Genomic DNA, 21,989 nt, shown 5'->3' with positions numbered 1-21,989 from the left:
TAGCCCAGGCTATCTGACTGTGGTGTGTACTCTTTACCTTAATTAAAATAGTCTCTTAACCATTCTTTTTAATTTCTTGGCCAACCGACCAGACTCCCAAGTCAGGCTATATTAATACATCTCTGTATTAAAATCTTCCAGTTTCCTGAGCTCCTGTTTGAAGAAGAGACAGAGCAGTGTGCTGATTTGTGCCTCCGGCTTCTCCGACATTGCAGCAGTAGCATCAGTACCATACGGTCCCATGCTAGTGCCTCTCTCTACCTACTCATGAGGCAGAACTTTGAGATTGGGAATGTAAGTGTCTGCCATGAAAACTGTCTGGGTTCGTAATGAAATGCAGCTTTAATAGACAGGTATTAAGAACTTCGAATGTCTTTATTTCCCATCATGTGGATGTCTTACAAATGTGTGTGCATGCATGTGTGTGGTGTGTTTGGCAATACAACTCACATTGCCACATTTTTATTAGGTACCAGGTTCTCATCACCCAGAAGAAAAGATTCTAGTAACTTTACAGATTGCATTTAGTTTTTAAAGTCCCTGAAATTTAACTACAGTGACTTAGAGCAGAATGGCAAGGTGTTGACAAGATTAGCGTCTTTAGGAAAGAAACATAGGCAGTTTAGAGGGCAGCAGGGACTGGATTGGGTTTATTCTTTGAAGACTAAGAGAAGAGTGAGCATGGGCTGGCTTCTAGATTTTTGGTTTGAGGAAGTCAATGAGAAAACAAGGTACACTGGCCATACTGACTTCAGGTTGTCTGTGTGCTATCCAAATGGAACTGTTGAGTAAAGTAGAATGGTCTAGAGCTCTCCAGAGGAGTACAAGCCTAGTGCTAACAAGCATGTATGTTCATCCACGGAAAGGCCTTCTTTAGTACTTACCACATGGGAAGAGATTTTTGACAAAATAGGGAACATTGGTGTTTTAGTTTCTTTTCCTGTTGTCTGGTAAAAACCCTGACAGAAGCAGCTGAAGGGAGAATGGGTTTGTATTCACTCATAGTTCAAGGAGCAATTCATCGTGGCTGGGAAGTCAAGGCATCAAGGGCATAGAGCAGCTGGTCTCTTCAGACAAGGATAAATGCAGGCCACTGTTCTGTTCTCTCTCTGTTTATGTACTTCAGGGTCCTTTGCTCTGAGAATAGATTAACGTACAATTAAAAACAAGTTTTCCCACATCAGTGTAATCAAGAGAATCCTAGCAAACATTCTTTTTGGTTTTTCGAGACAGGGTTTCTCTGTAGCTTTGGAGCCTGTCCTGGAACTAGCTCTTGTAGACCAGGCTGGGCTCGAACTCCCAGAGATCCGCCTGCCTCTGCCTCCCGAGTGCTGGGATTAAAGCCGTGTGCCACCACTGCCCAGCTCCTAGCAAGCATTCTTAAAAGCTAAGATTAATCAAGACCATCCCTCACAGATATGCCTGAAGGCTCATCTCCTATGCGATTCTAGAGTTTATTGAGTTAAAAATTAACACTAAACATCACAATTTTGATTTAAAATAGATAGCAGACAAAGAAGACAGAAAATAGTTAAAAAAGAATAAGATGAGCAGGGAACATAGCTTAGTGTTGGAGCACTTGACTTCCTGTGCTGTGCAGAGGCCCTAAACAGTCCCTAGCTCTACACAAAGACTAAGAAACCTGTAGAAAGCAGTGCCACTGAAGGTAAAGCCAGAGATTCCAGGGAGAAGGTGACCAGTACTGTAGATACCACAAGTGGGAAGTAGAAAACTGTCAGACTTGGATTTGACAGCTAGTTCTAAGAGTGGTTTCATAAGGAATAATGGAGCAGCAATGAGTTTTTACTATGAAAAAAAGAAGATAAAATGTAAACTCTTAAAAATATCACTGCATAAGAATGCAGTTCAGTAAAAACTAGGATTTCGTCATAGCATGGACCTAGTGAAGTAAGCTAGAATTACATATTTCTTGTCCCTCTTAGACTATGGATATGGTGGTCAGAGCATAATTTAGTGGTAGAGCATATACTTGTATTATGTTCTCAGTTTCCTGTTCAAGTTCCTGAATTTTTGGTTTCTAATTTTACCTCAATTTAGGTTTTCTTTATGGGCTCCATTTCTACTCTCCTGTCTTGAACTATTTTCTTCATTTTATTCCACTGTTTGTGTTTTCATAGATTTCCTTTGTGGATTCATATCCTTTAAAATCCTTGATCATATTCATAATAGCTATTTGGAAGTCTTTTTGTGTGTGTGTGTGTGTGTGTGTGTGTGTGTGTGTGTGTGTGTGTGCTTCAGCTATGTTGGAACACCCGTGGCCTATTGTAGTAGGCTTCCTGGGCTGCAGGTGGAGATGTATTGTCCTGACTATTGTTTGTGTTTTTACACTGGCATCTAGGCACCTGGGTTTGTGATGACTGTAATTCTAGGTGTTGGTATCTGGTCTTTTGTTGTTGTTGTTATTGTTGTTGTTGTTGTTGTTGTTAGGTGGATTTTCTGTTCCTTGGTTTCTGTTGCCCTCTGGATTTTAAGAGCAAGTGGAGCTTGTGGGCTGCCTGGTAGAGGGTGCTTCTGAGTACCTTATGTGTGACCACTGGAGTTCCCAAGCTGACACACAGGAGTTGGGATGGTCTAGAATGTGGGGGTGCTGAGAAGGTCTGTAGGAGGGAGGAAAGCAGGTCTGCTACAAGAATCTGATTCCCCAGAGGAACTGATTTCCTGGTCACCAATAGGTTTCTAGAAAAAGAGTGTCTCTGGTGTTGGTGGATGAGACAGAGGGAGGGGCTGGGAAGGAAGGAGAGAATCTTCTTATCTTCCTGGAAGTGGCACAGACAGGAAGGAGGGGCCACAGCAAGTGGTCTGCTACAAAGCTGAGGATAAGACTAGGGAATTGGAATTTGCAGGCAGGAAGGAGAGTGAAAATCACGTATGTGATTCCTGGCCAGCATGGCAAGGTTCCCAAGAGGGACCATCTCTGGGTGAAGCTGGGTGAAACAAAGGAAGACTATAGGAAGAATCTCCCTAGTTGCCGGGGAGTCTGTTGTGTCCTTTTCAAATTCAGATTTTAATGCATAGATTTCAGATTTCATTACTTTATTTAAAGCATCTTTCCTTCAGAATTTTTTAGATGTTTTCACCAGATGCTTGATATAACAACAATTTCCCTTCCACAGAACTTTGCCAGAGTGAAAATGCAAGTAACAATGTCACTGTCCTCTTTGGTGGGTACATCTCAGAATTTTAATGAAGAATTCTTAAGACGCTCTCTAAAAACTATTTTGACATATGCTGAAGAAGATCTAGAGTTGAGGGAAACAACATTTCCTGATCAGGTGAGAAATGCTACTATCTATATTTTTAATTTGCAATAAAACTGCTGAATAGGAACTTTCCAGATTCTTAAATAGTGGTTTTTACTGGAGTATTGTACTTCTTTCCACAGTAACCTAGAAAAGACTTTCATAAAACTGTCTTTCGTGTGTGTGTGTGTGTGTGTGTGTGTGTGTGTGTATGTGTGCGCGCGCACGTGCATGCATGCATGCACACATGGGTAAGTGATCTGTGTCTGTGTGCATATATGTGTTCATACATGGGAAGCTCCAAAGGTCAAGATTAGATGTTAGCTCCCTGAACCTGGAGCTTACTAGTTTGGCTAGGATGACTGACCAGTGAGGCACAACAATCCTCCTGTGTTTACCTCCCTCTGCACTGGAATTATGCCAGTCACCATGCTGTCTTGTGCTGGGGACAAGCTCAAGTTCCCATGCTTGTGTGGAGAGTGCTATTCCAACTGAACCATCTCCATAGACCCTTGTCTTTAAAATTGTTTATATGGTTGCCGTTTAATTCTGCTCATCTGTAACAGGACAGTGGACTCAGGCAGACTAGACAGTGATGACACACTCCTGCCTGATAGTCCAGTGCTAGTCTGCCTTTAATAAAGCCGATCCCACCCAGCTACCCTGTCAGACAGTGAGGGAGTTTCCTCGTGCTCTCCTAGTCCTCATTTCCCTGCCTCAGCCCCTGCCCACAGCGCCATGTGCAGTGGGAAAGTCTAGTCTGCTGCAGAATGCAGAGCACATGCCCTCCTTTCGTCACACCCATGTTCTCACTATAACTTGTTTGTCAAATTCTAGAAGCTTCTCTGAAGTGGTTCACAAACTCATTTAATCAATGACAAAAATAATGAGTAACAAAAGAACTTTTCATATGATCTCTACCACAGGTCCAAGATCTAGTTTTTAATCTCCATATGATCCTTTCTGACACTGTTAAAATGAAGGAACACCAGGAGGATCCCGAAATGCTGATTGATCTCATGTACAGGTAGCCTTCGTGTGACTCACTCATTCTTTCCACTATGAGATTAGTAAGTCACCTGGGAAATGTTTGACGAGAACAAATATGCAAAAATTATTGAAGTGACCTTCTAATGTTAATTAAATGGTCACTTACAATTTTACTTTTTTATGTATGTGTGTAGGTATTTTGCCTGCATGTATGTCTGTGACCATGTGTATGTATGATGTCTGCAGAGGCTGGGAGAATGGTTTTTGGTTTTGTTTTGAGGCAACTTTTAAATATTTTCTGTCACTGCTCTTAAACTCTTCTGTTTGGACTGGAGAGATGCTTCAACAGTTGAGAATACTTGTTACTCTTCCAAAGGACTCAGGTTCAGTTTCCAGCGCCCATGTGACAGATCAGAACCATCTACAGCTGCAGAGCATAGACATACATGAAGGCAAAACACCCATACGCATAAAGTAAAAGTTGAAAACTGACTTCGGTTTGCTTGTATGTTATGATTTTGCAGTACAAGGGATTAAAGGTAGAGCCTCAGAAGTACAGAATGCTTGTCTAAAGAAAGAAAGAATTTTTAATAAATAATTTGGTGTCTTAGATCTTGAACTTCTTAGAAAATCCCCAAACCCACATTTTAAATATAAAAAATGATCTTTTCAGAAAATACAGGATGTGAATGTTTAATGTAATACAAATTGTCATAATTTCAAATTATGATTGTTTAAAAATAGTGTTTCTAGGTACAGATTTTGAGAATCTTGTTATTCTCATTGTATCTTGATAGACACAGCAGCAAAATCGGGATTTTCCTTTCTATGTGGCCCTCTTTTTCACAGTTTTACCCATCATAAGAAACACACACAACATTCTCTTCAGACAAAGATGATGTGATGGAACTACCTTATATATCTTCTAATTTTCCTTATAGATTTTGTGAAATTATCTTATCTTAGATTTAAATATAATAGTTTTCTAAGCAGCCAGGTTTTAATGTAGCATGTCTCTTTACCCCAACCCAAAGCAGTAGTGCCCATTTTAGGTGTCACAGTGATTCTTTCCGTATTCTGTGACATTTCCAGCCACTGAAACATTACTGTGGCAGGTTTGTGCCGTAGCAGGAACTTGTCTGGTAAGCTCTGCATGACTCTCTGAACTCCCACACAGTCTGAGAAGCATTTCTGTTCTGATTAGAATTGCCAAGGGCTACCAGACCTCTCCAGACCTGCGACTGACCTGGCTTCAGAACATGGCTGGAAAACACTCTGAACGAAGCAATCATGCTGAAGCTGCCCAGTGCCTGGTCCACTCAGCAGCACTGGTTGCTGAATATCTGAGCATGCTGGAGGACCGGAAATACCTTCCTGTTGGCTGTGTAACGTTCCAGGTAGGAATTTGTTGCCTGTGTGTGCGATCAAGGTAAATCCTTTAACCTGGTCCTGTGGACTCCTTGAGTTTGTAAGGAAAGCAGGAAGGAGGTAGGTCAGTGGCCAGCACAGTGAGTGAGCAGTGCCCATCCTCTTGTTCTGTGTCTGTTTCGAGAATTTAGTCAGAGCTTCATGGTACCAGGCATTCTCTCCACCCGGGCTGCATCTCCAGCCTATTAAAGAGGACTTAGTTTTTATTTATTTATTTATTTTTTCAAGACAGTGTTTCTCTATGTAGCCCTGACTATCCTGGAACTTACTCTACAGACCAGGTTGGCCTTGAAGTCAGAGATCCACCTGCTTCCTCCTGAGTGCTGAGATTAAAGGCATGCACCACCACCACCACCCAAGAGGACTTGGCTTTAAACTGGAAGCTGAAATTAGAGCTTCAGTCCTAGGTCCTCTTAGCTGCTGAGCATAAGCTGTTTCTTTTCTTTCTCACAAATTAAAAGAGAGTGTGTTCATTCACGATGTGCCAGGACACCACCTGTGGGGGTCAGATGTCAGCCTTTCCCACATGGTTTTTTGGGGAGGTTATCCAGCAACAGTTATAATTTTAACTTAAATTATATTTAAGTTATTATAACTTTAATCTTAAAATAGAGCGTGATGTAGAGATTTCTCTTTCCTATTGTGAAGGTGTGCACAGGGGCTGAATCCAGGGTCCCACACAGCTGAATGGGCTTACCCCAGCTTCTTTTCTTTAACTTTAGTGAATAGTAAAATCTAACCATCATGTACGTTATTCATGCTAGGAAAGTAATTCATTGCAAAAATCTTTTCATTATTTTTACCTAGAATATTTCATCTAATGTGTTAGAAGAATCTGCTGTCTCAGATGATGTGGTGTCTCCAGACGAAGAAGGTATTTGCTCCGGAAAGTACTTTACTGAGTCAGGGCTCGTGGGGTTACTGGAACAAGCCGCCGCTTCCTTCTCTATGGTAGGTGACTCATCCATAAATGACATGTATGGCAGTGTTCTCTGCCTTGCCACCTTGCATTTCCTTTGAGAGCTTTTGCTCCACGTGTCTTTAAGAACTCCACCCAGATCTGTTACTGCTGCTCTTTGTATCTTAATGGTGTGTGGCTTGCCCCAGCATTTTCATTGGCTTGTTTCTGAACCAGGCCAATCTGGGTTAATCTGCAGCGATTATTTTCTTTGTTTATAAAATATTTTCTGAAACCTTTAAATTGAAAAAGAAGAAAATAAAACTTCTTTGAGGTTTTTAAGTTTCATTAAGAGTAGACCAACATGACTTTGCAGCATTTCTGCCAGAGGAATTGGAGGTTTCCCTTCCGTTGAGCTGTGCTTGTGGAGCGGTCCTCCCTGGGTAGGTTTTGGAGGACTGGCTCTTGCCCATCAGAGTGCATCCTGCATCCCTTACCGGCCTGTTCTGTTTGTATAAGGCCAGTCTTCGTTCCTTCCCATCTGTATGTGAAGAATTGAGGCTGTCAAGGGGAGCCCAGACAGGGCTTTATAGAAGGAACATAGCCTAACCTTCTTGAGCATCTTTGATCAAGTCCCTGCTTCCTTTGATTTTACTGCTTAGTGTTCAGTGTCCCAGCACCAAGGTTCAGGAGACTATAAGGTTCATGGAAGGGTAAGGGCAAAGCTTGAGATGATGTGCATAGCTGCCCCTCTTCCCTGGAATTAGATTTCTTCTTTAGGCCTTGAGCCTGTCCTGCAATGTATTGTTCAGCCGGGCGGTGGTGGCGCACGCCTTTAATCCCAGCACTCGGGAGGCAGAGGCAGGCGGATCTCTGTGAGTTCAAGACCAGCCTGGTCTACAAGAGCTAGTTCCAGGACAGGCTCCAAAACCACAGAGAAACCCTGTCTCGAAAAACCAAAAAAAAAAAAAAATCAAAACAAAACAAAAGCAATGTATTGTTCAGTGCATCAAGTTCAGTCTACGCTCCACACTTAACAGCCGTGTTAGTTCAGGTATAAGTTGTTCAGTCTGTTTATGTCTTGCTTTCCTTGACTGTTAAACACATCTAATTGTAATTTGTACTGCAGGTTAGCATGAGGAAGGAGTAAGTCAGTTCATAGAGAGAGAGTGTGTGTTCATTGCTTTAGTCAGTCTTAGTCCACTGGCATCATTACCATCTTTAGTGTTATTGGTCCTTAGAACCAATATATTTAAGTATAATAATTTTCAAGCTCTTTTTTCCAGACTTCAGTCCTTTCAAAAATGTCCTATCTCTAAGGAACGTGACCATCCCATGCTAGCCCAAAACTGAAGAGAACTAGCTGTGGGGCATGGGGCAAGGTTTTGTTTGTTTGTTTTGTTTTGTTTTTGCTATTGACAGACTAATTTAGTGAATTTTATCTGTATATGTATATAATTTCAATCATCCAAAGAAGTACATTTAGATTAAAGACTAGTGATCTGTTGTGCAGAAATTCTTTTGCTAATACATATTATTAATATATGTTAAGAGTATATTCTTTTTAATTTAATTAAAAATGTTAACTTATTAAGATAATTTGCAGAGTATTTTACTTATGCTAAATTTATTTATTATTTTAATTATTGAAGCTACATTATTGCTTCATGGTCCTCCTGTGATCAGTTCTGAAGTGTGTACTACTCGCACTCTTACAGAAAGCACGTTTGCTGAGCTGGGAAGCCCTGGGAAAGCTGCTGTCTCCACTACTACAGTGTAGTCTGCTACGGGCCAGAGCGCAGAGCAGTGCGAGCGCTCGGAACCTCACACTGCCTTAAAGTGTTTCAAGACTTTTCCATGAGTTTCTAGTAAGCAGCTTCCTGTGCCAGCTTACAATTTTCAAAAAGCAAATGATTTAGGTTTTCCCAGAGGCCACAGGTTATCTGATTGTAAGAGAATTGGGGATCTGTGACCAGTGTAATAATTGAATTGGTTCTCAGGAGTGTCTATGCACACACGTTTACCTTAGTGACATCATTATAGGCTAACCAGGAACAGGATGCCCAGGTCAAGTGATTCACAAATGGAAGAATTCATATATAGTTATAAACACATACCTACTTGAGTCCTTCCAGATGAAAGGATACATTACATAAAATTGGTTTTTAAGCTTTAATACAATTAAAAATTAGACCTCTTGGGAAAGCTTTAGTGGTGTTATCTTTAAAAGTACAGTGAATTCAAAAAAAAAAAATACTGCCTGGCGGTGGTGGCGCACGCCTTTAATCCCAGCACTCGGGAGGCAGAGGCAGGCGGATCTCTGGGAGTTCGAGACCAGCCTGGTCTACAGAGCTAGTTCCAGGACAGGCTCCAAAAACCAGAGAAACCCTGTCTCGAAAAACCAAAAAAAAAAAAAAAAAAAAAAAAAATACAGTGAATTTACAAATTGTAATGACTCTTCTCATTGATCTAAAAGAAAGCAGCATCTTACAGACATTATTTCTGTAGGCTGGCATGTACGAAGCAGTTAATGAGGTTTACAAAGTACTCATTCCTATTCATGAAGCTAATCGGGATGCAAAGAAGCTCTCCACAATCCATGGTAAACTTCAGGAAGCATTCAGCAAAATCGTTCATCAGGTAACAGTCCCGACTTCTCGCTTTATTATTATGGGGAGGGGTCGTCTAGAAACCTTAACACTGCCTGGTGCTCTTGTCTAGCCAGATCCCATGAAATGACCATTTTACTTGGGCTAAAAGAAGGTTCATAGCTAAGCTAAGCCCAGATTCATTAACACAACAATGAGTGAATTGACCTAAAGTGGTTATGATTATTAGCGACTTCCCAAATGACTCCCCCCCCAACTTTTGAATTATTATCATCTAGCAATGTTTCGTGATCTTACTTTATTTTCTGTAATACATTGTAGATTATAATTATGGACCTGATATTTAAATTAATATCTGTTCCTTTGTTGCCAAAAAGTTTTTATGTATAAATTGACTTTTTGTTGAGTGATGTGAAATTCTAATGAAATCTTGGTATCTTTTACTGCTGTGCCTATGTTTGGTTCTCCTACATTTGCACTGCTACCCATAGTGTATTTCTAACATGAAAATAATGAACAAAAAAAAAGTTCTTGTGTAATTTATAAAGTGATTTTAATACTTTACTTCACTGTGTAGGCCACATTATCACCAAAATTAGAATCAAATTAAACTTCCTTAGAAAGTGAAATTAGTGGCTGGCGCTTCTGACCGAGTCATTGGCACCACTGAAATTTTTCTGGTGGGCCTCCTCCCATGCAGTGATCTGCTTCCCTCTCAGCCCCGCCCTCCACAGGGCGGTGGAGCAGTGACCACCCCCTCCTGCACGCAGCACTGCAGCTGCTGCACTGTGTACCAACTCCACCTCAGTGGCCAAGCAGTTAGAGATGAGTTGACAGAATCTGAAAGTAAACTAGGCTGCTCCTGGTAAGCCAGAACTCTATTGTAATCTTATCAGATATTGAAGTTGCAAAAGATTATTTAGGTTTCATGATGATAATAGGTATTTTTAAATAATCAATTATGCACATATACAAGGAACTTCATCTGCCTTGAGAGCTCTTTGATGCAAATTATGTGTTCAGTCTGGAACTAGTGGTTTTTCCAGAAAGTTCCATCCATTTGATTGAGTTCCTGGCATTTGGCAAAATTGCAGTGTATGTCCTATTTAACCTGGGTATTTCAGTGGAATGAAATTAGAGTTCTGAGTTAGACAGAGGCAGAACAGGCGGTAGATTAGGTTCTCGTTCCCTGAAATGTGTCCTTCCACTTAGAAAGTACTTTCACTTTTAAGACGTCTTTTCAAAGGTAAATTTTGGATATTGAGTTTTAAACAAATAGGTTATAAAATTTCTGTCTGTCTTAAATGAAGGAATGTTTGCTGTTTGAAATATTTTGTTATCCTCTGTGGTAAGGAATTTGTGGTATGGTACCATGTAACTGAACTTCCTTTGGCCTTTTTTTCTTCTGAACAGTTTTTTATGACTTGCCCTTTTTTTTTACTTTTTATTACACAGAGTACTGGCTGGGAGGTAGGTAATGTTTTAGTTAGTTAAAGACACTAATAGATGGATTGGACCAGATTTCTTATGCCAATGCTTTGTCCACATGTGCTAGCTGTGGGCATTCTGTTGCTGTCTGCTTATCAACTGAATTCATTAACCAAAGAAATTTTGTTAAATACTGTAAGTTATTCTAAGACCTTTCTGCTGTAGAGGTTCAGGCAGTGCATGGAAGCCGTTACACTAATGAGATTCTTTGGTAAATGAGCCGCTGTTGTCACTTGAGTTTGTTTTTATCCTTTGGCGCATTTCCTCATCCACACTTACACACGGATTTCCTTTAACCATGTTGTTTCACTCATTTACAGAGGTCGATTTGTATGATATTGCTCAGAGGTATAAACAGAAAATAGTATATTTTGTTTGATGCCATCCGTTAGCAGACATACTATTTTCTATGTCTATGTGAAGAGAAAAGTCATTTGTCTGTTAAACTGGGCATCCCGTCAGTAAAGATGGAGGCCAACTCTGGTGATAACTGAAATGTGGGCAGAGAATAGGCATCTTGAATTGAAGAAATTGTGTTTAATTTGATCATGAGTCACTGTGCCCTGTATATAGCCCACCCGATCCTCACCCCTGGAAAGAAATCCATTTTAGTCACTTAAATTTAGTTAGGAAAGCAAAATAAAGACATTGAGAAAATGTAAATTTGACTTTATATTCTTATAGTTTATTACTATATAATAAAGACTACATGTACTTCCTTTTATATAGTAGTTAAATTTAGAAAAGTTAAATATAAACTAAATATTATCTGAAATTACCATGGAGAACTGATTATAGTAATTTTTTATCTTTCTGTAAAGGGAGAATACTATAAATTATGCCCTAATAGTGAATAAGGTCTATTTGGGTTAGGTGTGTTGGTAAGATTTTGGCTTTTCCTCTCGGCTTGTCATTAGACCTATGTTGCCTGAATAGCTAGGCTTCTCTGGTTCCTTTACAGTCCTTGTTTGGGAACCCAATAGAAAACCGTAGAGAGCAATGTGACTACTGGATGTCATTCTATTTCTGAAAAAGCGCTTACCCTCTGCTTATCTTTTCATGAGCTGGTACTTGCACATCTACATCCATTCTCCAGATTAAATGTACATGCCCTTATTTATGTTTAAAATAGAATCTCTCATTTTGTGGCTTCATCTAGACATAAGCAGAGTCTTGCCACGGCTGTCTTCCAGGGATAAAGTTCCTCATGGATATTCTAGCATGAAATAGAATTAACTGAAAACTAGACATAAAAATTAAGAATACAGGGCTGGAGAGATGGCTCAGTGGTTAAGAGCATTGCCTGCTCTTCCAAAGGTCCTGAGTTCAATTCCCGGCAACCACATGGTGGCTCACAACCATGTAAAGAGGTCTGGCGCCCTCTTCTGGCCTTCAGGCTTACACACAGACAGAATATTGTATACATAATAAATAAATAAATATTAAAAAGAAATTAAGAATACATTAAAACCTCTGAGCAGTTTTTTACAAGTCTGCTTGATGCTAAATCGACCCCTGGACAATATTCTTTCCACTGGTTGAGATTAATCCCATTCTCCCATCATGTCACTGCATGGTAAAAGCTGCACAGACCGTGTTTCCTCGTTTGCATTCCTGTCACTGCCTTTACGGATCTTCAGCTTCATAGCATCTGAATTTGTTGCACGTGTGGTTTTGTTTGTTTGTTTGGTTTGTTTTTGTTTTTGTTTTTGTTTTTTTGCTATCCCTTGTTAAACTTAAGTGGATGCTTGTGTTTTAAAAATGTGTTTGCTGCCATTTGCTGCTTAAATGTTTTGAAATTCCCCTAATTAAAATGCTTTCTGTTTTCTCTCTCTTGCCCCTGGTTGCTGGCCTCCTCCCTACTTTTACTATTGTCTATTGTGGTAAGTTCCTACCTTGTGAATCTTTTCCTGTTTGACTCTGACAGCTCTTCATTTTTCCTAAAACTGTTTCTTAGCTAATTTCTTAGTATTCTCATACAGCTCTCATTGGATCAATACCTAGTAAGGACAACTTATATATTGTAGAAGGTTTCTTGATTCTGCAATGTTCCTCATTTTACATTCTGTTCTTGATTCGGAGAAAGTATGTAACTTCGCAAAGCTTTTTGGGGGTCAGAGAGAGAGAGAGAGAGAACCCTCAGTCATGATATTTAGCAGTTTACTGAAGTATTTATAGATGATACATTGTGACACTCTCCAGAGCTGCCAGTGCTGACTACTGCATTTTGTTCCTCCGTATCTGTTTGATATTTGCTTTTATATTTATTATTGTTTATCATTTTTCCCCAAAGCCTGTTTGTTGTACTTGGCATAATAGGAAATAAATCATTTCCTATGGTGTGCTTAAATTATATTTAAAAGAAAATGTTTCATTTCTGTATGAAATGTCATGACCATTTCACATTTTGTGCGCATCCATTTATTTTTAAAAGATGCATTTGCTCATTTGCCAAATAGTTATCAGTCTGTTTGATGAGACCCACCTCTGGAAGCTCATATTTTTCAAAAAAAAAAAAAACTCTCTTCAAATATTGACAACATAGTTACATGACATTTCCTCTATTCACAAATTATCACAACCTATTTATTTAAATACCATATCCTATTCCATGTAGCGTTTAGAATCTAGAAGTGTTAGAGAAAATAAAGTTACCTTATAAGGATAACTCCTGATGTATTACCAAACAGAGCTGGAGATCACTTTTTTATTGTTGCTGTGTTAATGTCATTGTTTTTACCATTACTGTCACTTGAAATATGTTGGTTTGGTTTTTGATATAATGGGGTCAGACCCATAGACTTCATGAATTCTAGCGAATGCTGGACTATCCCCCAGCTCCTGTTGACATAAAGGCATCTGAAGTGATTTCCTTGACTTACTACTGAATTGCATGAACATCATAAATTTCAGTTAATGCTTTGGTTGTTGTGTGCTCAGAAACACTGGCTACATACAGTTTTGGCTTCTACACTAATGTTGAGTTAAATGTTGTAATTCATCCAAATAAATAAAATGAATGCAGAATTAGAAACAGCCAATTAAAATGAGAGGAGATGAATGAACACTGAAAGGTTTTATCCCTTTTTCCCTCTCTCTCTGAGGATGGAACGTAAAGGTACTTGGAAGTAGTTGAGTGGGGGATGTGTGACACTTTACAAGAAGAGAGGAAATATGGGTATAAAGCACACATGGGTCTTTACCTCAGGACCATGTGCTATTTTGGCTGAGGGGGCAGGGAGTGAGAGGGAGTGTTTTGTGCAGTTGGTGCCTCCCTGGTAGTAGACCTTAAGGTGGATCTAGTGAGAACATGCCAAACCATTTTGTTTTGCTTCCTCTGCTGGCTTTGACATCAGCAAACTGTAGGTGGTATTGAATTATGACATCTTCTGGGGGGATGGGGATATGTAATGGTCGTAATTTAACCTCTGATAAACTGGCTAGGCTATATCTGAGAAAGGTATGTCTGTTAAGCTACCACTTGATCTTTACATTGGATTGTACAAGAAAGATCTGCAAAATATAAAAACACAGGTATGGCAGGGCCAGGCGGTGGTGAAGCACGTCTTTGATTCCAGCACTCGGGAGGCAGAGACGGGTAGATCTCTGTGAGTTTGAGGCCAGTCTGGTCTACAAGAGCTAGTTCCAGGACAGCCAGGGCTGTTACACAGAGAAACCCTGTCTCAAAAACAAAACAAAACAGACACACACAAACAGGCGTGGTAGAGGATGGCACTGTAACATGAAGGAAGAAAAAGCAGAGAAGGAGAGGTAATCCTGTAGTCTGTTACTCAGCAGACGTGTTTATAATCCCAGGACCTAGGAGGCTGAGGTAGGAAGATGGGGTTCAAGGCCAGTCTTCGCTAGATAGGGTGTTCCAGGCTATCCTGGATTACAAGAAACACTGTTTTAAAACCAGAAAAAAAAAGTTAAAAATAAATTGAGTTACTCAGAGAAATTCACAAGAGTTCTTAAGAAAATCACCAGAGAAGTGACGACAGCTGAAGGTCGTCCTCATGTGTGGGCGTTTGTACTCGGGTATGGACTGTGTAGGAGCCTTGATTTTGGTGTCCTGTAACAATGCCGGAGTTTAACTTTTGCTCCATCCCTTTCTACAGTGTGATCATAGGAAGGTTATTACTCTCTCACGCTTTCTTTCTTTCTTTCTTTCTTTCTTTCTTTCTTTCTTTCTTTCTTTCTTTCTTTCTTTCTTTCTTTCTTTCTTTTCATCTGTAAGATTAAAAAATAGTGGTACTAATCACAGAATTCTGCTAAATATTGATGTAATACATGTAGGTTGGGCATACTGTTGTGTGCCTGTAACTTCAGCATTCTGGTAGCCAGCATAGGCTACAAAAACTAGAAATGAAAAGGAAGTTGATATAATGCATATAGAGTGTTTACAACATAGTAAATACTCAGAAACTGCTGGAGATCACTTTTTTATTGTTGCTGTGTTAATGTCATTGTTTTTACCATTACTGTCAATTGAAATATGTTGGTTTGGTTGTTGATATAATGGGGTCAGACCCATAGACTTCATGAATTCTAGCGAATGCTGGACTATCCCCCAGCTCCTGTTGAAATCTTCACATAAGAGTTAGGCTAACAGGCCATGTTCCTATAATCCCAGCTATTCCAGAGGAGGGGTCGAGACAGTTACAGTTTGAGGCTAGCCTGGAAAATTTAGCAAGGCCTTGTCTCAAGATAGAAAACAGAAAAGAAAACAAGGCTGAGATGTCATTCATTAGTAGAGGGCTTGCCTAAAGCCCCAGGATCAATCCCCATGTGCCCCTCCCCGGTCCGCTCAAAAAAAAATTAGGTTAATAAAATGCTTCATGTATTATGTTTCCAAGTGTAAATCGTGGCTAGAAGAATCTGATAAATGGTCTTTAAGAAGAATAGACCTAACAGAAGGGAAAGGAGATGGCCACTGGATAAGATGCTGCTGTGCCTGTATGGAGATCAGCTAGCATGGTGGGAACCGCTGGATGAAGATAAGCAATGCTCCAGGAATGGTGTCATTGTGGAAATATACCGCTACCCAACAGAAGGTTGCTTCTTTAGTAAAGAAAACAAAGCTAGAACAGACATAAAATGTGTTTGACTTGGGAGCTAATTTTCTTTGCTGGTGCGTAGCTTCATCACCCACAGAGTCAAGAAAGTCCTGAGTAAAATGCTTAGGAAGAATATGCTATGTGTAGTGTGGAAGTGATGTGAAATTCAGAATAAATTCTGAACAGGAAAGGAAAGAGTGATAAATTGCAGGAAAGTAATTCAAAACAAAAGCAAGTATCAAAACTGAAAATTAGTTGAATGTGTTTTACTGAAGATGAAGCTTTGATAAACTGGATACAGTCAGTGAGCTCTAAATTGGAATATGGTTGCTTGGATTATTGGCCTTTCTCTGTCTGTCCTCACCCTCTACAGCACACACACATGCGCATGTGTGTACACACACACACACACACACACACACACACACACACACACACACACACACACACACACACACACGGTCCAGGAACTCCTTGTTGTTTCTCTGATGCTCCTGTCTCCTGTTCTCATTGCCTCTGCTCCACCCACACTGTTCTCCATCTTGTTTCTCAACCCAGATAGACTTTTGTCTCAGAGCCTTTGGCTGCAGTAAACTTCCCCCAAGAAATCTCTGTGACTAGTTAGCATCTCTCCCCTCAGTTGTCACCTGCTTGGCGAGAGACATCCCTCTCTGCCTTGGGTGAATTCGTGTGTCATAATGCCTTACGTGCCTTAGGCATTCAGTACTCACATGGACGCTTTCCATCACATCACATATATCCTATTTTATGGCAGGATCTGCTTTTTTCTTCTCTGTCTACTGGAATGTCCCCTCTTTTTTTTTTTTTTTTTTTTATTACTGGAATGTCCCCTCTTTTTTTTTTTTTTTTTTTTTGAGCCTTGTGGATGACTGGAGCCTTAACTGTGATTTGGCTTCAACAAGATTAATCTTTCATTCTTGACACTACTCCATTAGTTTATACCAATTTATATTGTAATTATTTGATTTCATATTTTATTATTTTGAGGAGCAAGTCTTATTTTTATTCTGTTAGAGAAGATTAATGATAGCTAACATAATAATATCAATATGAAAAGTATGTTAAAAGAGGTAGTTAAGTTCTAGTCCGATCCAGGGTCCAGACTAGTAAGACAGTGAGCTCCTGGGTCCCTTCACCAACAGGTCACATCACAATGTTCTGTCTGTTCTGGGATGTCACTAGAAAGATCAATAAAATGAAAGCAAGAAAGTAATCCTTATTATACAAAGGTTGAGAATTGGAAAGTTTAGCTAAGGGAAGCAAGTCCTAATTACTGTCTTTAAATAATATTAAAGATTTAGAATAACATTTTAAACTGGAAACATTTTGAGCCACATAGCTAGAATAGAATATTCTAGTATTTTTAGTTTTAAGAAGTGAGAATTATGTATGAGACATGGCTTGAAAATGAACCATATATTTTGTATATAGTTATCTTGGATGTTTTGTTTATGTTCCATGCAATGTCTTCTTGCTTTGATTGTGTCAAGGTATATTATTGGTGGTTCTAATAAAAATTTTCATAAAATTTATTTAATTCATCCAGACATTTCATTTACTATAAGAATCAATTAATATTCATGTTAAATTCAAATGAAGTAACTGAAGAAAATTTTTGTTAGAAATTTCATTTCTTTAGCACCAAAGATATTTTTCTGAGTATGGCTGAGAATATGAGGTTATCATTGTACTTTTCCTCATGTGAGGATTATAAAACTGATAAATTAGGACCCAAGTTTCTCATTTTGATTAATTACTTATATTTGTTGTTCAATTTTTAAATGTATTTGCCATCTGGTCTCTTCTGTAAAGCAAAAGTAAATACAAAACAAGTTAGGCTTAAAGAAAATTCAGAGGAACTTAATGCTTTATGTGGTTTATATGTAGGGGTCACTGCAAAATTCTTCTGAAACAGTTTAGAACTGCGTGGGAAAAATCCAGATGTTATCCTTATTGAAAGAATTGGTTCTCCTTGAGTTTGTAAGAATCGTGTAGGTTTCTGTCCTTGAACCTGCTAGCAGTGTGTGGTTGATGTTAAATCCTATGACAGCATTGTGTGCTTCTGAGATGTCAGAAGCAGGATAGTGATTCTTATCATAAAAAGATCAAAAATTGGGAAATTAGTGAGTGCCTTTGGCAGTCTTTAAAATAACAAGTCATCTCCAAATGTTATTATTGCCTTGCACTCACATTTTTTCCTTTCTATTCCACTTTTCCTCTTCCCTATACGTTCACTCAGCAGAGTGGCACTGATGAAGTGATTTTTACGTTAATACTTCTGAAGGACTTGGCACCTCACTGATTTTGTACTGTGTGCCAGATGCTCTCCTTGGCTCCTTTAATATACGCAAAGGGACTATGAGAAGGATAGTGTTGACTTAAAAATATATTAGTGCTGTTTTACTTAACTTGGTGTGCTTTTCTATGAAGGCTCAATAAAGAAAATAAATTAATGTAGCCCAACTGTATTGACTTAAAAGCAAAGACCATTTTGTTTTATTTGGTAAAAAAAATAAACAAAGAAAGAAACTAATTTGCATAACCATTGTTAGAAATAATGAAGAAAATCATTTTCTTTGTTTTTACTCTCATTGAAAAAAATACACATAATTTTTACAGTGTTTTGAAATTTTTACAATATAGCAATTTAAGCATAATGTAAAAAACAAAAAGGTTTTATATTAAATTTTCTCATTTTCCTAAACCTAGGATGGTAAGCGGATGTTTGGCACCTATTTCCGTGTTGGTTTTTATGGAACCAAGTTCGGGGATTTGGATGAACAGGAGTTTGTGTACAAGGAGCCTGCAATAACCAAACTCGCAGAGATTTCTCACAGATTGGAGGTGAATGCTGGTGCTTCACGAATATCATTTCATATTTCTACTATGAACAGACTTTCGCATTCAGTTTTTAATTATTAAATAAGCCAGATAAAAGACTTCTATGGTATATAAGAATTTTTGAGAGGTAAACTTAACACCTTTTCAAAGCCTTCTATTCTTTTATGACAACAGTAAATTATTATTAGCTATACTTTGGAGGCTTTATTTTCACACAAATTTTCTAAGCTACTTTATCCTTCAGAATTACTCCAGAGTTTGTCTACACTTACGAAAGAGACAAGATATTAAGTAGCTGTGTGTGATGGGTTTGAAAGCAGAGGTCCAGGAAATAGCTTACTCGAGTGTTGTCTCTGTGGCCTAACCATCCAGTGAGATGTCTTCCAAGATTCCCGCTGCAGTCATGCCTGGAAACCCTCATAGAATCCCTTCTGGAGAGCTCCTTCCTTCTAGATGACCGCTGTGTTCATTGTGTTAACACATCTTTCCTTTCCAGTTGCTCCTCTGACCCTTCTTTTACTGCTCCAAGTGTGGCTTGTGCCTTGAGTCTATTAGTGTCACCCAGGAGACTGCTTCAAATGTAGAATCCTAGCTCCCACCTCAGACTAAATCAGAGTCTACATTTTGACAGGATCTCCTAGAGACTTGTGTGTACAGAGCAGCTTGGGAAACAGGCGTCTCGGCTTTGTTTCTCTTCTCTGCTGGTCTTGATCCTTACAGCTCACTTTACTCTGTGTAGTTTTCATAATCTGGCTCAAACTATGACTTTTTATCTTTTATGAATTAGGTAAGTCTTGAGAAATTTTGAGACCACATTTCCCAAACTTTGTCATACGAAGCCCCTTTGTGGGAGGTGTGGGGCTAATGTGTGGAGAGCTCCTGAGTGGCTGGACTCACAGGTCACCTCTTCCTTCAGTGGCTTAGTTTTCCTTCTGAAGAGCCATGACCACTGCCCAAGCTGTGGCTCAGTCTTATTTCTTTTGAGGACCCCTTGTAAAAACCTGAGTTTTTATTGAAGAAAAAAATTCTTTGACTGTTATTTAATTGTATAGATGGAAATGATATAGTTAGAACAAAACTTGCCAAATCTCCCAGTCTTGCTGAGGCATCTCCCTCCAGGACCTACTCTGGTTTATTAATCCTAGGAAATTGATGTAAAAGATTACCTTCTCTTCATTACAGGGATTTTATGGAGAAAGATTTGGAGAGGATGTGGTTGAAGTCATCAAGGACTCTAATCCTGTAGACAAGTGTAAATTAGATCCTAACAAGGTAAGTTGATCAGACTGTAATAATGTGTAGTTGCGTCTCTGAAGGTCTCCACATGGTTTTGTTTGACTTCTACTAAGTGACAGATTACTGTTAGTGAATAAGGACCTTTCCCTTTTTCAGGCATACATTCAGATTACCTATGTGGAGCCATTTTTTGACACCTATGAGATGAAGGACAGAATCACTTATTTTGACAAGAATTATAACCTCCGCCGGTTCATGTACTGTACACCCTTCACTTTAGATGGCCGTGCCCATGGGGAACTTCATGAACAGTTCAAACGGAAGACCATTCTGACAACGTCTCATGCCTTTCCTTACATTAAAACAAGAGTCAATGTCACTCACAAAGAAGAGGTAAGTCCACAACTGAGGAAAAGGGATTCATGCAATTAGTATATACACGCTGTGAATTAGCATGTGGTTTTAGCAGAAAATATGCCCCATCCACTTTACATAATAGAATTTTACCATTATTATTCATTCATTTTTTGCTATCTTCTGAGTCTCTAATTCATTATCAGTTTGGTTTTGGTTTTTCTTAAGGATTTATTGGGTTTTTGTTTTTATTAATTTAGAGATTGAGGTTTAGATTTTATTATGAAAGCTCATTATGGGTCCCATTTCTTCTGATTTTATTGTTTAAAGCTAATTAGGTAGTTTTAGTCAGTACACTGACCTGATTGCTATTGTTTTACTTTACTCAGATAATCTTAACACCAATTGAAGTTGCTATCGAAGACATGCAGAAAAAGACGCAGGAATTGGCATTTGCAACACATCAGGATCCAGCAGACCCGAAAATGCTTCAGATGGTCCTCCAAGGGTCTGTAGGCACAACTGTGAACCAGGTTGGTGTTTCTTGCTGGATGTGTGTATTTTAACTTACACACTGGACTTGGAGTAATAGTGTCATGTTTACAGAATAACAAAATCATATCAAGTGGATTAGTCACAAGGTACGAAGTACAAATGGAGGTAAACTGAAAAACAGAAGTTTAATAGCATGTCATTACGATTTTCTTATCTGCCTTCTCCACTGCCTACGTTTATATCTATTATATTGTAGGAATCTGATCACGTAAAATATTCTTTGCTAGACAGTTGTGGGGACACACCTTTAATCACACACTGGAGAGGCTGAGGCAGACAGATCTCTGTGAGTTCAAGGCCAGCCTGGTCTCTGGAGTAAGTTCCAGTCCAGGCTACATAATGAGTCCCTGTCTCATAAAGCAAAATCTTCCCCTAAAAAATATACATGATTCAAAAAAGACTCATTCCAGAGCTGTGTTGAATACATGTGAATCTCTGCTCTCTTAAATTCTTGATGGTGTTTCCTTGTCCTGGTCTTCTCCACAATGAGTTCTATGGAATAAACAATGTGGAACTATTTTGGAAAATGTAGTAACATTTACATATAAGATACCACTGTTATTTTATAACACATGTTGGAAGCCATTATGATATTCCTATGGTTTGCTCAGATCATCTTGCTCATAACTTTAGGCCTGGCCCCAAACTTTTTTTTTTTTTTTTTTGAGACAGGGTTTCTCTGTGGTTTTGGAGCCTGTCCTGGAACTAGCTCTTGTAGACCAGGCTGGTCTCGAACTCACAGAGATCCGCCTGCCTCTGCCTCCTAAGTGCTGGGATTATAGGCGTGCGCCACCACTGCCTGGCACCTGGCCCCAATCTTAAAGAATATCCCCAGTTAGGAGCATCAGGAAAAACTTTAGTAAGGTTTTTCATATGTCTTAACCACTTTTTGGATTAAAGAGCAATGCTGAAAAATGCTCTATTGTACAACTGAAATAAGACCTTTGTGCCCCTAACATGTATGTGATGTTTGTTTTCTCTCTTCAAATTATTTAGAAGATCATCTTGCTTAATTTACTATATCAAGAGTAACCTTTGCAAGGCTGAGGGAAGTTGGAAGTTGTTTTCTAAAGTCAACTGTAATAACCAGTGGATTGGGAGATACATTGAAATTTGTGCATCCAGAATGATTAAAAACAAAAATATAAGGCAAAGTGTATTCATGAAGTCAATAGTCAACCTTCAAAATCCTATTCATTTCTTTGAAGGATGAACCATTAAGAAATTAATCTAGGGCTGGTGAGATGGCTCA

At 39.1% G+C, this 21,989-nt stretch overlaps 1 protein-coding gene across 13 annotated transcripts in view; it reads left to right on the top strand.

Moving 5' to 3' along the window:
- The window catches only part of Dock7 (dedicator of cytokinesis 7), a 185,261-nt gene that overhangs the window by 152,701 nt on the left and 10,571 nt on the right, over positions 1-21,989 (top strand). For 6 of the 13 annotated variants that reach the window (XM_026782265.1, XM_026782262.1, XM_026782261.1 and 3 more), the window contains 11 exons: positions 142-294; positions 3,135-3,293; positions 4,187-4,287; positions 5,455-5,647; positions 6,486-6,629; positions 9,085-9,216; positions 10,599-10,655; positions 18,470-18,595; positions 19,775-19,864; positions 19,985-20,221; positions 20,572-20,715. In XM_026782265.1, coding sequence (XP_026638066.1) covers positions 142-294; positions 3,135-3,293; positions 4,187-4,287; positions 5,455-5,647; positions 6,486-6,629; positions 9,085-9,216; positions 10,599-10,655; positions 18,470-18,595; positions 19,775-19,864; positions 19,985-20,221; positions 20,572-20,715 — 1,536 coding nt within the window. Of the gene's footprint in view, positions 1-141; positions 295-3,134; positions 3,294-4,186; positions 4,288-5,454; positions 5,648-6,485; positions 6,630-9,084; positions 9,217-10,598; positions 10,656-18,460; positions 18,596-19,774; positions 19,865-19,984; positions 20,222-20,571; positions 20,716-21,989 lie in introns of those variants that run through there. The other 7 variants (XM_026782264.1, XM_026782260.1, XM_013348511.2 and 4 more) reach the window with 3 other exon arrangements.

This window comes from Microtus ochrogaster, chromosome 10 (assembly GCF_000317375.1).
Source record: "Microtus ochrogaster isolate Prairie Vole_2 chromosome 10, MicOch1.0, whole genome shotgun sequence".
NCBI classification, from domain to species: domain Eukaryota; kingdom Metazoa; phylum Chordata; class Mammalia; order Rodentia; family Cricetidae; genus Microtus; species Microtus ochrogaster.
This window is presented reverse-complemented; position numbering and strand designations above follow the sequence as displayed.